Here is a 17,547-nt window from a genome sequence, read left to right as displayed (position 1 = left end):
TAATGTGTTGTAATATGGTGCATCCAGTAGAGTATACACTCCCAATCCCCCACATTAATGTGTTGTAATATGGTATATCCAGTGAGTATAGACTCCCAATCCCCCACATTAACGTGTTGTAATATGGTATATCAGTGAGTATAGACTCCCAATCCCCGACTAATGTGTTGTAATATGTATATCCAGTGAGTATACACTCAATCCCCACATTAACATGTTGTAATATGGTATATCCAGTGAGTATACACTCCCAATCCCCCCACATTAATGTGTTGTAATATGGTATATCCAGTGAGTATACACCCAATCCCCCACATTAACGTGTTGTAATATGGTATATCCAGTGAGTATAGACTCCCAATCCCCCACATTAATGTGTTGTAATATGGTATATCCAGTGAGTATATGGTATATCCAGTGAGTATAGACTCCCAATCCCCCACATTAATGTGTTGTAATATGTGAGTATATCCTCAATCCCCCACATTAACATGTTGCTGTATGTATATCCAGTGAGTATATACTCCCAATCCCCCACATTAATGGTATATCCAAGTGTTGTAATATTAACGGTATATCCAGTGAGTATACACTCCCAATCCCCCACATTAATGTGTTGTAATATGGTATATCCAGTGAGTATACAATCTTAACCCAATCCCCCCCCCACATTAACGTGTTGTAATATGGTATATCCAGTGAGTATACACTCCCAATCCCCCACATTAACGTGTTGTAATATGGTATATCCAGTGAGTATACACTCCCAACATCCCCTCCCACATTAACGTGTTGTAATATGGTATATCCAGTGAGTATACACTCCCAATCCCCCACATTAATGTGTTGTAATATGGTATATCCAGTGAGTATACACTCCCATTCCTTCACATTGACTTACTTTGTCCTGGAGACGCAGGTGGGACATGCTGTGCTTCCTGTGAGGGGACAAAGTAGAGGCGTAGCCTTAGTGACACACACACACACACGACAAGGGAGGCATTATGCTTTCCCTCAGAATCTACGACAACAGACTACAACACTGATGATTAACGTATGTAGTGTAGGTGCTGTGAATGACTGACTAAGTGGAACACGCGTGTAGATTTATTTTTTATTTTTTGGGGAGTAGAACCCATGGCCTGAAGTGTTTAAGGTTGGATACCTAAAGCTAATACAATAGTGTGTAGTTGCGTAGGTTGTGCATCTCAGGCAACGCAGAGGGCCTTCAGGCTCACCTTGACTGGGAAGGAGAACTTGGAGGGCTCAACTGTGCTGGGCGTCTGAATGGCAGTCAGGAGAGGAGGCCAGGAGTGGGTCATTTCCTGAAGGCAGAGAGAGGGGAGTCAACCCAGCGAGGAGGACTAACTATCCTACCCAGCAGGACCCAGAGAGGACCAACTACGCTACCCAGCCGGACCCAGAGAGGAGGACTAACTAAACTACCCAGCAGGACCCAGAGAGGACCAACTACCCTACCCAGCAGGACCCAGAGGGACCAACTACCCTATCAGCAGGACTCAGTGAGGAGGACGAGGAGGACTAACTACCCTATCCAGCAGGACGAGGAGGACTAACTACCCTATCCAGCAGGACTAACTACCATATCCAGTAGGACTAACTACCCTATCCAGCAGGACTAACTACCCTATCCAGCAGGACTAACTACCCTATCCAGCAGGACTAACTACCCTATCCAGCAGGACTAACTACCCTATCCAGCAGGACTAACTACCCTATCCAGCAGGACGAGGAGGACTAACTACCCTATCCAGCAGGACGCAGGAGGACTAACTACCCTATCCAGCAGGACGAGGAGGACTAACTACCCTATCCAGCAGGACGAGGAGGACTAACTACCCTATCCAACAGGGAGGAGGACTAACTACCCTATCCAGCAGGACTAACTACCCTATCCAGCAGGACGAGGAGGACTAACTACCCTATCCAGCAGGACGAGGAGGACTAACTACCCTATCCAGCAGGACGAGGAGGATGAACACCCTATCCAGCAGGACGGAGGACTAACTACCCTATCCAGCAGGACGGGAGGACAAACTACCCTATCCAGCAGGACGGGAGGACTAACTACCCTATCCAGCAGGACTAACTACCCTATCAGCAGGACTAACTACCCTATCCAGCAGGACTAACTACCCTATCCAGCAGGACTAACTACCATATCCAGTAGGACTAACTACCCTATCCAGCAGGACGAGGAGGACTAACTACCCTATCCAGCAGGACGAGGAGGACTAACTACCCTATCCAGCAGGACGAGGAGGACTAACTACCCTATCCAGCAGGACGAGGAGGACTAACTACCCTATCCAGCAGGACTGAGGAGGACTAACTACCCTATCCAGCAGGACTAACTACCCTATCCAGCAGGACGAGGAGGACTAACTACCCTATCCAGCATGACTAACTACCCTATCCAGCAGGACAGAGGAGGACTCATTCATACAGCACATGAAGTGGGGTTCTGTCCTGAATAAATGCTAGCTAGCTCTTTAAACATGGGTTGGATTTAACACAGGAATGTGAAAAGTGGCCATGTGCTCAGCAACTAAATCCTCTTTCAGCCACGATGATAATGAACACTAGCAAACTGAGCAACCTCCACCTCTACACGATTCATTAGTAAAGATTTGAGAAGTGCTTACCCTCAGAATGTCTTCCACACAGTCAGCTTCATGTGACAGCGTCTGGAAGGCAGCACAACACTGTTTGAGTGACACAGAAACCAGCCAATAGGGGAAGCTTGAACAAAACACATACATGCATGGTGGTAAATGCACTGAAACAACTACGATCAAGTGACTTTCCCTGACACACACACGCACCCGATACAGTCCCGATACAGTCCAGCTTGAGAAGAGGCCCCTTCTCAGAGTCAGACTGGGGCCGGGCCGGGACAGGGTGTGTGTGTGTGTGTGTGTGTGTGTGTGTGTGTCATCCATAATTGGAATCTCAGAGCTCAAAGATGGTCACAGGATTTCAGTTCAAGTTCGGACAATCAAAGAATTAGCTTTTTTTGGTGGATTTTCATATTTAACAGCTTGCCTTTTTAGTTCTCTCTCGTCATTGTATGTCACACTAACAAATAATACATGTTCAGGATTTGAGATAATTGTTTACAGCAATGTTTTAAGTTGTTTCTTAATAAGAACAGCAATGTCTTGAGTGCACAGACATGTCAACTAAGGCTTACATGATTTAGGCTATTCATTGATAGGAATGTAAAAAAGGCAGGAACGATGTAGCTGCGTCAAATTATTTGATCAGATTAACATTCTGGGACACATTCTGACAACACAAACAACAGTATTCTGTTGTCACTTCAGTTTAGTCAGCTGAGACAAGCAGTTTTCAGTGAAACATTTCAACTGACTGGTTTCAGAAGCCAATAGAGTACCAAAGACCAAAGACTTTTAAAAGATGTAGGCCTAAATTACACCATGTCAGGGATTTTTATGCCATTGTAATCCTTGGGCGGGTCACCTAAGTGTTTTTTTCAGGGTCGCCTAAGACCAAACAGTGTTAAAATCTTTAAAAAAATAAAATAAAAACTATACATTGGGATGAAAATATGCTTTCAAGTGTAAACAAACTACTACAGCCAGATATAAAACGCATAGATATCTAACACGTAGAAAAGATCATGGACCAGTATATTATTAAATAACCATCTTTGGGAACTAACAAATCACCAAAATAAAAGCTAGACCAGGGGTTCCCAAACATATTTTACCCTTGACCCCATTTTGATTTAAAAAAAATATATATAGTGACCACACTATGTAGAAAAGTGATATAATCTAGTGGCAATTTAACAAAAAAAAATTTTTTTTTTTAATATATATATATACTTTTTTAAATTTGTGTTATGACAGTCAATTACAAATCAGTCTAGCAGTACTTTTGACGGTCTTTTATTGTGAAAGAACTATGATTTAAAGTGACTGAAATTACATCAGAAAGGTTTTGGGAAGTTCAGAAGATCATCAGGCAAATCATTTAAATCTGTGTAGAAAAGCAGCTCATCATTGAGGTTCTTTCCCCCAGTCTTACTGTCTGATCTCGTCCACTCTGTTCTAACGAAGCGTGTGGGCATTGTAGACTGAAACAGAAGGCACATACAGTGCAATTGGGAAAGTATTGAGACCCCCCCCCGTCAATTCACACAATACATGAACTTTAAAAAAAAACCCACAGGAAATATCATATTTACAAAAGTATTCAGACCCTTTACTCAGTACTTTCAGGAAAATGGTCAAATATATGCATTCATCAAGAAAACATCCCTGATCATCCCTACTGCCTCTGATCTGACGGACTCACTAAATACAAATGCTTTGTTTGTAAATTATGCCTGAGTGTTGGATAGCCAGGGGCTATCCGTAATATTATTATTTATTTATAAAGTGCCATCTAGTTTGCTTAACATAAGGAATTTGAAATGATTTATATTCTTACTTTTGATACCTAGGTATATTTAAAACTTTTTTTTTTTTAAAGGGTGACTTCCATTTTTACTTGACTCATTTTCTATTAAGGTATCTTTACTTTTACTCAAGTATGACAATATGGTACCTTTATTGAGGAGTGGCTTCCGTCTGGCCACTCTACCATAAAGGCCTGCTTGGTGGAATGCAGCAGATTTTTGTAAAATCTGAAAATGTAGAAATGTTCTGAATATTTGAGAGAGTTTGAAACTGAAAAGTGCAGTAACAGCGTGTTAAATTCTGCAGTAGCTGCCTAAAACTATGGAACCCATCCTAATCACCAACTTTTTAATATATATATTTTTATGACGATACCGTCAACATATCCTATTTGTATTGTCTTTCATTTGTAACATTGTGTGGTGATTTCAGAGGTGTCACCACGGGTCCCAGATGTAGTGGGGAAATTGTTTTTAACCTAACCAACTCCAGACCCTTTACACAGACAAAGAGACAACTGCGATTGTACAAAAATGTACAGGGCTGACTGAACTGGCTGTATGCAGGGTTGCATCGTGAAGGCCTTTTCATCTGTAATTAAAAAAAAAAAAAATAACTCAGTATTTCATCACTAGTGCGTTGATTGATTCATGCCAGTCAATCATCTTGGATTAAAAAGGCGTAGGTAGCCTAACCACCTGAAGCTTGAATATAAACCAAATTTGACCATTCACATTTTCTCAGAACACAAATAAAAATTGGCCTATTTTAGGCTATAAATACATAGCTTTCCCCTGGACCAGATGGGATCTAGGCTTTCTGCACCTGTGGTTGTCGTCAGTAGGCTGCTCTAGGCTACCTGTGGTTGTCGTCAGCAGGCTGCTCTAGGCTACCTGTGGTTGTCGTCAGCTCTAGGCTACCTGTGGTTGTCGTCAGCTCTAGGCTACCTGTGGTTGTCGTCAGCTGCTCTAGGCTACCTGTACCTGTGGTTGTCGTCAGCTCTAGGCTACCTGTGGTTGTCAGTAGGCTACTCTAAGCCCCTGTGGTTGTCATTAGTAGGCTGCTACCTGTGGTTGTCGTCAGTAGGCTGCTCTAGGCTACTGCTCTGGCTGGTTGTCGTCAGCTCTCTAGGCTACCTGTGGTTGTCGTCAGTAGGCTCTCTAGGCTACCTGTGGTTGCCGTCAGTAGGCTGCTCTAGCTCCTAGGGCTGCTCTAGGCTACCTGTGGTTGTCGTCAGTAGGCTGCTCTAGGCTACCTGTACCTGTGGTTGTCATCAGTAGGCTACTCTAGGCTACCTGTGGTTGTCGTCAGTAGGCTGCTGTGGTTGTCGTCAGTAGGCTGCTCCTAGCTCTGTGGTTGTCGTCAGGGCTACCTGTGGTTGTCGTCAGCTCTCTAGGCTACCTGTGGTTGTCGTCAGCTCTCTAGGCTACCTGTGGTTGTCGTCAGCTCTAGGCTACCTGTGGTTGCCGTCGTAGGCTCTCTAGGCTACCTCGTCAGTAGCTACCTGCTACCTGGGTTGTCCCTGAGCTCTAGGCTACCTGTGGTTGTCGTCAGTAGGCTCTAGGCTACCTGTGGTTGTCGTCAGTAGGCTGCTCTAGGCTACCTGTGGTTGTCGTCAGTAGGCTGCAGTTGATCAGACGGCAGAACGTTGACAAATGCTTTTTGGTGGTGGGTATAGCTTCCATATGAAACAGCCTGACGCAGTGAATTCACTTATACCCCCGTTTTCCGTCACAATTTGCTTTTGCCATATGTAATGTTTTTGCATGATATTGCTGAAAATGCAGTCTGGTTTGTTGTAATGTTGTACAGTAAGTGTACTGTAACGATTAACCCTCAGATGAATATGAATTTTTTTAGAGGCTAATGTTACTTGATGAAGACATGCTGTTAGCAACTCTGAGCTTTTGTCTTGAAGCTAAAACTGAAAGGAGTGTAGCCTACAGACGAGAAGAATAACCCCCTCGTCTGCACATGCTTGTTAATTGTTGCATTACTCGGAGTGTAATGTGGTTAAGATGAAGTCGCTTGCATAGCTCAAGCACCCCTCTACACACAACAGTGAGTTAATTAGTTTTAATTCAACCGTGTAGGTGTTTCATTTGTTTTGTCTGTCAGACTGATTCATCAACATAACAGCACTCAGACGCTTACCCACCGACTCCTAGCTACGTCCCCAAATTCCCCATATAGAGCACTATTTTTGACCAGGGCCCTATGGTTTCTAATCAAAAGTAGTGCACTATGTAGGGGATAGTGCCATTTTGGGACAAACACCACAACAGTAGAATGGCAAACCACAGGCAATTACAATCAGACTTCTCTCCTCAGACGACTGCTGCACCATAACAGTGGTTAGGGGTTAGTGCCTAACAACTACTGTACTCCAACATACCATCTTGAAGTGAAATATTTGTTTATAAAAACTATGCAAGGGATTATGTCCCCGATACGGTAATTCTTCTCAACAACAAAAAGCTTCAGCACAAAACATGGTGTTGTGTGACATGTCTCCACCCCCACCCCCTCCTCCTCCTCAGGTTTCCATGTTTCAGATAAGAGGCCCAAAAGTGGTCTTCACTCAGGTCACAGCGATAGTTACGTAAGGTGGTGATGACAAAGCAAATGTATTGTGCTGCTGAAGGGAGGGCTGAGTGGAGAACTGCTGCTGGCAAGCTCTCAGTGGCAGCTGAGGTCAATAGCTGCCTGGCTGGCTACCACACAAACAGCACTAAGCGTGGAGGGGAGGGGTGGGGGGTAGGGGGGGGCTTTTCTCTCTGTTGGAGTGAACAATGCCACACCGCAGCACAAGCACACAGCCTGGACCGGAGAGCCACTTAATACTTAGCCAACCAGTGCTGACTAGGTCATTAAATGTAGATAGGCACATCAAGGTTTTCAGGATTTAGTCTTTAGAAGAGGTGTGTGTGTGTGTGTGTGTGTGTGTGTGTGTGTGTGTGTGTGTGTGTGTGTTCGCTGGCTACTACTGCTCAGACAGAACTGCACCAGCTGGAGCTGGGCAAAGAGAGAGGGCATCCCAACCTAACATGTAAATCAAAGTTTATACAGTGGGGCAAAAAAAAGTATTTAGTCAGCCACCAATTGTGCAAGTTCTCCCACTTAAAAAGATGAGGCCTGTATGACAGACAAAATTAGATTTTTTTTCTCCTGAAAATCACATTGTAGGATGAATTTATTTGCAAATTATGGTGGAAAATAAGTATTTTGTCACCTACAAACAAGCAAGATTTCTGGCTCTCACAGACCTGTAACTTCTTCTTTAAGAGGCGAAGAGCCTCTTAAAGAAGAAGTTACAGGTCTGTGAGAGCCAGAAAAAGAGCAGGCAGCTCTTTGCCAGCAGCTCTTCACAATGCTTCAAGCATTGCGCTGTTTATGACTTCAAGCCAATCAACTCCCGAGATTAGGCTGCCAATTAGAACACCTATTAGAACATCCAATAGTCAAAGGTTTATATGAAATACAAATGGTATAGAGAGAAATAGTATAATAACTACAACCTAAAACTTCTTACCTGGGGAATATTGAAAACTCATGCTAAAAGGAACCACCAGCATTTCATATGTTCTCATGTTCTGAGCAAAAGGAACTTAAATGTTAGCTGTCTTACATGGCACATATCGCACTTTCTTTCATTCAGTATTGTTGTAATTGTCATTAATACAAATATATATTAAAAATAATAAGCCCGATTCATCGGTATCGGCTTTTTTGGGGTCCTCCAATAAAATCGGCACCGGCGTTGAAAAATCACAATCGTCCGACCTCCTAATATCAATACATTCACACAAACTACCTAGGTGAAATAAGGGAGAGGCCGTGTGTCATGTGCTGGCGTCGATGTAGCTTTTTTTTTTTTAAACAGGTTTGCTGTTTATTTGAGAAATATGAGATGGAACAGAGTTGCATGCAATAAGGGCTCTATATAAAATACTGAATGCCTTCTTGAATTTGTTCTGGATTTGGGGACTGTGAAGAGACCCTTGGTGGCATCTCTGGTGTGGTAAGTGTGCGTTTCAGAGCTGTGCTTTATCAACACTATCTTATAAAAAGAAGAAGTGATGCAGACAGTCGCTACTCAACTCTTAGCCAAGAGAGACTGGCAAGCATAGTATTTATAGTAGTATAGTATCTATCATCAGCTCTCTGATTACAAATGGGCCAGCTAAAGCTTAACTGTATTTTTTAACAGCACTTGACCACATGACTGGACAATAATCAAGATAAAACTAGAGACGGCAGGACTTGCTTTGTGTAGTGTGTCAAAAAAGCAGAACATCTACTACGGACTGACCTTTCCCTATCTTTACAACCACTGAATCTATATGTTCAAACCATGACAGTTTACAAGCCAAGGTTACAACAAGCAATTTAGTTTCCTCAACTTGTTCAACAACCACACCATTCACTACCAGATTCAGCGGAGGTCTAGCGCTTAGGGAATGATTGTACCAAATACAACGCCTTAAGTTGTAAGAGATGCCAGGACGAGCTTAATACTGCCCACCCATTCCAAAACTCTTCGTTATGGGCTTCGGTGACCTCATTAACTGTGGTTGCTAACGTGTACAGTACCAGTCAAGTTTGGACACCGGTTCACTCAAGGGTTTTTATTTTTACTATTGTGGAGTAATATTGAAGATATCAAAACTATGAAATAAACACATGGAATCATGTAGTAACTAACTATATTTAGATTTCTTAAGCAGCCACCCTTTGCATTGACAGCTTTGCACTCTTGGCATTCTCTCAACCAGCTTAGCTTGAAGTAGTTCCCACATATGCTGAGCACTTGTTGGCTGCTTTTCCTTCACTCTGTGGTCCAACTCCCCCAAACCATCTCAATTGGGTTGAGGTTGGGCGATTGTGGAGGGGCCAGGTAATCTGATGCAGCACTCATCACTCTCATTCTTGATCAAATAGCCCTTACACAGCCTGGAGGTGTGCTGGGTCATGTCCTTTGAAAAACAAATGATAGTGGGACTAGCGCAAACCAGATGGGATGTCGCTGCAGAACACTGTGGTAGCGTGTGCCTTGAATTCTAAATAAATCAGTGTCACGAGCAAAGCACCATCACACCACCACCTCCATGCTTCACGGAGGGAACCACACATGTGGAGATCATCCGTTCACCTACTCTGCGTCTCAAAAGACAAAAGCTCAGATTTCCACGGTCTAATGTCCATTGCTCGTGTTTCTTGGCCCCAGCAAGTCTACTTATTGGCGTCCTTTAGTTGTGGTTCCTTTGCAACAATTTGACCATGAAAGGCCTGATTCACGCAGTCTCCTCTGAACAGTTAATGTTGAGATGTGTCTGTTACTTGAACTCATTTATTTGGGTTGCAATCTGAGGTGCAATTAACACTAATGAACTCTGTTTCTTCCTTTCCTGTGGCAGTCCTCATGAGAGCCAGTTTCATCATGGCGCTTGATTGGTCAAGTGCAGTTGCAAAAACCAACTTTCAAAGTTCTTGAAATTTTCCAGATTGACTTATCTTCATGTCTAAAGACTGTCATTTCCCTTTGCTTATTTGAGCTGTTCTTGCCATAATATGGACATGGTATTTGACCAAATAGGGCTATCTTCTGTATACCACCCTACCTCATCACAACACAACTGATTGGCATTAAGAAATTCCAAAATTCACTTTTAAACAAGGCACACCTGTTAATTGAAATGCATTCCCGGTGACTACCTCATGAAACTGATTGAAAATGCCAAGAGTGTGCAAAGCTGTCAAGGCAAAGGGTGGCTACTTTGAAGAATCTCAAATACATCCACAAAGGCTTTAATACCAGTGGCGTGTCATCTGTAAATATATTTTATAAACTAGGAGGGCCTTCATGTTTGATATTCCATTAAAGAAAACCTTCTGAGTTCTATTAGATACATAGCTCTGAATTCATGATATAGCAAAGGTTGAAAAGCCATAAAACAAGTTCTCAACAGGTTATGGTCAATAATTTCAAAGGCTGCACTGAAATCTAACAGTACAGCTCCCACAATCTTCTTATCGTCAGTCATGTGTATCAGTGCAGTCAGAACATGTTGATTGCCTTTTTCTACAAGCATGCTAAAAGTCTGTTCATTTGTTTACTGAGCAATAGCATTGTATTTGGTCCCAAAAAATCCCAACTGTTTGCTAAGAGCTGGAAGCAAGCTTTTTGGTCTGCTGTTAGAGATACGTAAAGGCCGCTTTACCACTCATGGGTAAGCGGAATGACTTTCTGCTTCCCACCAGGCCTGAGGACAAAGACTTCCCTCTTTCCTCTATTGAAGACATGACAGACAGGAGTGGCTATAGAGTCAGCTACCATCCTCAGTGGCTTTTCATCTAATACCCTGACTACACTGCACGCGTGCGTTACAAAATTAATTTAGAAAATCTATATTATTCAATTATTGCATGCGCCAACGAGCATCTGCGTTGTCAAGGGATAAAATAGAAGTCAGTTCTATTTGTGACGCAGATCGTGCTGCAAGTCCTGCCTCTATCTCCTCAATGGTTTATTTATAGAAGCAGGTACCCACGTGCATCTCCTCATTGGTTATAACCACATGGTGATTGAAAGACGAACTGTGTTGCTGGCCGTAGTGGTAATACTATGAAAGTTTAGATGGCTATCACCATATAAGTTCAAAGATGAAAAAGCCTGGAAGGTGGAGAGATGACTAGAAATTATTCGGTTGACCGTTATGTGTGTGGATTAATTGTCGGCGTAGAGGACCTTGTGCATTTCAGGTAAAATAACTCAATGTTTAGCTAGCAAACACGCAGGTTAAAATATCGAAACAAACTGAACCAGTACATTAATTTGGGGACAGGTGAAAAAGCATTAAACATTTATGGCAATTTAGCTAGCAAATGCAAGCTAAGCCCCTAAATTGCCATAAATGTTTAATGCTTTAGGCCTGTCCCTATGTATAATTGGTTCAGTTTGTTCGATATTTAGCCTGCGTCATGATCGCGTTTGGTGTGTGGGGACAAAATAAATTGATGAACGATGGCGCACGCACGCGCGGTTTGGGTTCCGTGTCAGTTGTCAATGCCAGGAGTTCAGTATTGAGCAATAATTTTTCCACCTGTCCCCACACTAACTTTACAAAATTATAACTTAGTGCTTTTCTTTCATTATTCATTTTTTTTTTATGCATGAATACGATGGGCTCACTGTTCGTTGTTGGCATTAACTGCTTAAGTTCGCCCACTTTCCCATCATTAAAATAATAGCCAACATTACATAGTTTTGTAATGAATAGGCCATCTGATTCAATGGAGTTCAATGTGTCTCTCTACCCATAACGTAATTCCAAGTATGCCAAAGTTATTTTCCATATCATTGATATTGGCTTCATAACAGTTTCTTATTTTTGTTAGGTTTAGCCACAATTACCAGTAAGTCAGCCAGACTTAGCCAGTCCTTTGACCCCCCTCCAACATCTTTCAATCATACCATTTTTCAATTCGTCATCAATCCATGGAGCCAGTTTTAAAAGTTAGTTTCACAGTTGCATGTTTATCAATAATTGGAAGAAGCCATTTCATAAATTCATTAAAAAGGCGTAGCGTCTGGATGTTCCTTATTAAAATCACATCAGACCAACACATTTTTTACATCGTTCACATAGAAAGGTTTTTATTGTGACTATGATCTAAGACTATTTTAGGCCCAGCTTTAGGAACCTTTGGTTGTCCTAGATATAGTCAGTATATTGTCATCATTACATCCAATGTGTGTGTATACAGCTTTAGAAGAGAGTTCTACAGTATTAGTAAAAATGTGATCAATGCATGTGGATTATCTTGTTCCTGTCGTGTTTGTAAACACCCTGGTAGGTTGATTAATAACCTGAATCAGATTACAGGCACTGGTTAATGAAGCTTCCTCTTGAGCAGATAGCTTGATGAAAGACAGCCAATATTCAAGTCCAAAAGAAAATACACACCTGTGTTTACACCATTGGGCATTTCACACACATTATTTAGATACTGACTGTTGGCACTTGGTGGCCTATAGCAACGCCCCAGAATAATAGGCTTTAGATGAGGCAGGTGAACCTGCAACCACAACACTTCGATAACACTTGATATGAGATTTTCTCTTAGCGTTACTGGGATATGGCCCTGAATATATATAGCAACACCTCCCCCATAAGCATTCCTGTTACTACTGCTGTATCAAATTAATTATCTAAAGCGAGTCTCAGAAACGATTAATATATGCTATCAGATGTTAGCAAGTTATTGATTTCATGAACCTTATTCCTAAGGTTACATATTAATATAGGCTATTTTCAGCCCTTTCTTGGGTAGCTTCTCCAAGATAGACATAATATGGAAAACAAAACAAAATATACATTTAGTCCATTAATCATTTGGCGTGTGCGTGTGTGTGCGCGCTGCAGCGTTGAAGCTACATTACCCATAGGCTTAGCTCTCTCCATTCCTTCCAGGCTCCTGGGAGGGAGGATGGACAATGAGCCGGTCATATCAGATGTAAGCAATGTCCCCACACGCTCTGGCAGCTTTCATGGCTGGGATAGTTATTTTCTCTTCTGGCCCACAGCTTCAGGGTAATCCTCGTTGCGGAAGATGTACACTCCTTTCAAGTTCTTTGCGCTTTCCAGAACCGCTACCTTGTCCCTTGAACCTCAGGAACTTGGCGACTATCGGCATGGGCCTGTCACCCTGGGCCGGTGGTGGGTTTCCAGTCCTATGGGCATACTCAAACTCAGATCTTCCTGTGGTATATCTTCAGTTTCTCCGAGACAATTTCCCTCACTTTGTCCAGACTCCGTCCAATCTGGCATAAGCTAACCATTTAGCTTTCTAGCTAACTAGCTAGTAAATTAGGTATGCTAATCTATAAATTAGGGCCTAATAAAAAGGTATTTAAATGGCCTAATTTCCTTTTATGAATTGTAACTCAGTAAAATCATTGAAGTTTGTTCTTCAGTATAGATAATGTATGGCAAAACTGTCTACAATGTACATATGAAGTGGGTAAAACAGTATGTAAACATTATTCAAGTGACCAGTGTTCAATGACTACGTATATAGGGCAGCAGTCTCTAAAGGGACAGTGTAAGGTTCTGGGCAGGGTACCAAGGCCAGCTAATGATGACTAACAGCTTGATGGCCTGGAGATAAACAGCTTCTTTCAGTCTCTCGGTCCCAGCTTTGATGCACCTGTACTGTCTCTGCCTTCTGGATGGTAGCGGGGTGAACAGGCCGTGGCTCAGGTGGCGGAGGTCCTTAATGACCTTCTAGATGGTAGCAGGGTGAACAGGACGTGGTTCAGGTGGCTGAGGTCCTTAATGACCTTCTAGATGGTAGCAGGGTGAACAGGCCGTGGCGGAGGTCCTAATGACCTTCTAGATGGTAGCAGGGTGAACAGGCCGTGGCGGAGGTCCTTAATGACCTTCTAGATGGTAGCAGGGTGAACAGGCCGTGGCTCAGGTGGCTGAGGTCCTTAATGACCTTCTGGATGGTAGCAGGGTGAACAGGCCGTGGCTCAGGTGGCTGAGGTCCTTAATGACCTTCTAGATGGTAGCAGGGTGAACAGGTCATGGCTCAGGTGGCGGAGGTCCTTGATGATCTTCTAGATGGTAGCAGGGTGAACAGGTTGTGGTTCAGGTGGCTGAGGTCCTTGATGATCTTCTAGATGGTAGCAGGGTGAACAGGTCATGGCTCAGGTGGCTGAGGTCCTTAATGACCTTCTGGATGGTAGCAGGGTGAACAGGACGTGGTTCAGGTGGCTGAGGTCCTTAATGACCTTCTAGATGGTAACAGGGTGAACAGGCCGTGGCTCAGGTGGCTGAGGTCCTTAATGACCTTCTAGATGGTAGCAGGGTGAACAGGCCGTGGCTCAGGTGACTGAGGTCCTTGATCTTCTTCGCCTTCTTGTGACACCGGGTGCTGTAGATCTCCTGGAGGGCAGACAGTGTGAGGTTGCAGGCGGTGCAGAATGCTCATTGGTGCATCTGCAGAAGTTTGTGAGGGTCTTGTGGGCGGTCGTTTTGGCAATATCGCAATTTAATTTTGCGCTAGTTGGCTGCATCTGAATCAAAATACCAATATTTTTCCTTCATAGCTTATTCTCCATCTTGTTTTTAAACAGGGAGCAGAAAAAATGTCTACGCTAGTATTTCCATGACTGATCAAAACTTGTTTTCTCATGTCTCCATCTTGTCCCTCTGCAGCAGACATATGGTGAGCAATGTTTGGAACATTGAATTACAATATATAGAGTCGTAACACACATTGTATCAGCGCCCGAAGTATCATGATAATATGGTATCACGAGGTCCCTGGCAGTCCTACAGTGTGCCTCAATGTCAAGATTAGTCATATTTTTTATTTTTTTTTAACTCCGTAGCCAAAATGAATCATATTTACTGCCAACACGACACACCCTTCTTTCCAAACCCCATACTACTGTAGAGTCGGCCACCAGACTACTGCTCAACCACATTCCAACACACACACGCACATACACACGACTAACCAACGCTGGGGATCTGGGATGGGGTACAATGGCATGGACTGTTTCCAAACAGGAACCAGGTCTGGATCACAACAAACAATCACCATAGCAACACCACCTCACTGCATTCCTTATGTGTACCAGACAGTCAGTATAGTCTAGCTACTTTGAGCATTGCAGTTCTAGGTGAGGAGACTTAGGCTGTGTTTACATAGGCAGCCCAATTATAGACAAACGATCTGATTGGTTAAAAGACCAAATAGTAGAAAAACATCAGAATTCGGCTGAATACAGCCTTAGAAATGTACAACTGTGTGATAAAAATCTAGGAATCTGTTTGGCCTACCTTGAGTTTGGCCAGTGGCTACAGAGAAGCCTCCTCAACAACCATGTATTACTACTGACTGTGATTGTCTCACTGCGTGTTAACAAGCACCAGACTGCCAGGCCTGATGACAGTGTGCGCGTGTGGGCGTTTTGCTGAAGTGCAAAGCCACACAAAAAACACACACCCATTTCTCAAAGCGCCTTTCACTTCAGCCTCGTCACTGAGCCCAAAAGAAGACTTTTCTGACTGTCCCCACTACTAAGCATACGTCATTATGTCCAACATGTGTGCTACAGATCCAACGCGTTACTATGTTTCGTCTCGGCTTCACTTCTGTAATCAGTACTTTACTTAAAACATTTGCTGAGCGTATTGAAGACTGTTCACAAGCAAGCATTTCTTTAGTTTTAGTTCATAGGTCTATGTGGAAACTTATTAACCAAACAGTTTCTCTCCGTACCTTCAGCCCCCACTCAAAAGTTCCCCGGTGTCTCAGAGTCTGAGTTGCCCAGGTAAACAACCAGAGAGAGACAGAGAGAGAGACAGAGAGAGAGACAGAGAGAGAGACAGAGAGAGACAGAGAGAGACAGAGTGCTAAATTCCATTGTTAAATCACAGAAGCATTACACTACTGTATGACTGAGGCAAGGCTTAGACAGCAGAGTGGAGCACAATGCTTCAAGTAGCCGGAAAGGGAAGGCAGGCAGCTTCAAGCTCGATAACCAATGGAACCCCAGACACAAAAAAACACCTCTACATCACCCACTCTCCGGGACATTCACTATGGATTCAAATCAATGAAACATCAGGACTGCGTGTGTTCAGTAGGACACAACATTGTGGAATGTTCGGATAGAAATATATAATCAAGAACAGATGTGTCTCTCTGACAATGACTAGGAGAGTTATCTGACCCCGTCAGCTCTATTCGTGTTCAGTTTGTAGAGTGAGGGGTGAGTTGAAGGTTCGGGGTTATGAGTCACTACACAGCTATCCTCTGCTGGATTAGCGCCCGCAATGGAGTGGAAACAGCAGCCTGCCAAATCAGCACTGCTGGGTGAGTGTCCACGTGTACCAGGGCCGGGCGAGGCAGGGGCCAGGGCAGGGCGAGAAGGGGTCCCAACAATGAGCAGAGCTGCTGCAGGTGCAGCTTGGGCTGTGGGTAGGGAGGGTGAGAGGGGATTGGCCACAATCCACATAAGAAGACCGGTTAATATATTTGGATTGTGGACAAGCCTTGGAATGGCTGGGTTAATAAAACTATGACGTGTGCCACTCTGCTCTCAGAAGACGTCCTCACTGGGTGGAGAGAAAGTTGGCGAATAATCTTGGCTCAAAACAGTATCGTCAACAAGCTCAGCTCTTCCAGGGTTTATGCATAGAAAAGTATTGGAAAGGGCAACATAAAAAAATATATATATATATATATATATATATATATATATATATATAAATAATCGTCAGGGAGAATCTAAAATTTTAAAAAATGTAATGGTATGATTGGTTTTAATTACTATGTTTGAGTCACTCAGAATAACAATACGGCATAAAGCATAGCAAAATGAGTAAAATAGCAGGAAACTAGGTTTAAAACCGTAAAGATTTCTCTCCGCCCCATGGCAAAATGTGAAGAACCACTTTAAAACAGTTAAATGTTCTCAGCTACCGAGGGCAATAAAATATTAGATCGGAGACCACGCCATTGGTCACACCCTCGCTATGCCCACCACCTAAGCCCCATTTTGATCTAGAAGAAACCCTGTGAAAACAGCCTGAGGGGAGAATTCTCTAGTGGTTTGAGGCTTTATAAATCTGATCTGCAAGTATGATGAGGGCCGTGAGGTGATTAGTGGGGGGAATGAATTCATTGCATAGTGAATTTGTTAGGCCTACAAAAACATACAGTACCCGATTAGTCAAGTTGACTCAAGCAGGGTTGTAACAATTCACAGATAAACATTTAAAATCGGGGGTCGATGCATAGTTACAAGTGAAATCGGTCCAAATCTAGCCTGCATAGCTCCGAAAATGGATTCAAACGTTACAAAATCTATTGATTACATTATTCTTTCTACCTTCCAAAAATACATAATCTTTTGTGACAATTGATGAGTCTTCTTCATTGAGTGACAACGCATTTAATTTCCTTGGTTACTGCCATCTATCCCCTGTTGAAAATTCTGTTTCACTGGAATAAAAGCTACGGAGGCAAGTCATCTGGCTATACCTGCTGAACGGGGCTGACAATAAATGTTATGTCGATT

At 43.0% G+C, this 17,547-nt stretch overlaps 1 protein-coding gene across 1 annotated transcript in view; it reads right to left on the bottom strand.

Annotated features, from left to right (window-relative positions):
- Positions 1-901: 901 nt before the first annotated feature.
- LOC135533851 (AF4/FMR2 family member 1-like) overlaps positions 902-17,547 on the bottom strand; it is a gene marked incomplete at its 3' end in the record, with an annotated part of 34,884 nt that continues 18,238 nt past the window's right edge. Inside the window, exons 5-7 of the mRNA XM_064961059.1 lie at positions 2,667-2,708; positions 1,239-1,325; positions 902-938 (exon numbers count right to left, since the gene is read on the bottom strand). Coding sequence (XP_064817131.1) covers positions 902-938; positions 1,239-1,325; positions 2,667-2,708 — 166 coding nt within the window. The remainder of the gene's footprint in view (positions 939-1,238; positions 1,326-2,666; positions 2,709-17,547) is intronic.

Source organism: Oncorhynchus masou, unplaced genomic scaffold (genome assembly GCF_036934945.1).
Source record: "Oncorhynchus masou masou isolate Uvic2021 unplaced genomic scaffold, UVic_Omas_1.1 unplaced_scaffold_2724, whole genome shotgun sequence".
In the NCBI taxonomy this organism is placed as follows: domain Eukaryota; kingdom Metazoa; phylum Chordata; class Actinopteri; order Salmoniformes; family Salmonidae; genus Oncorhynchus; species Oncorhynchus masou.
Note: the sequence above shows the minus strand (reverse complement) of the source record. Positions and strands in the feature narration are given on the sequence as shown.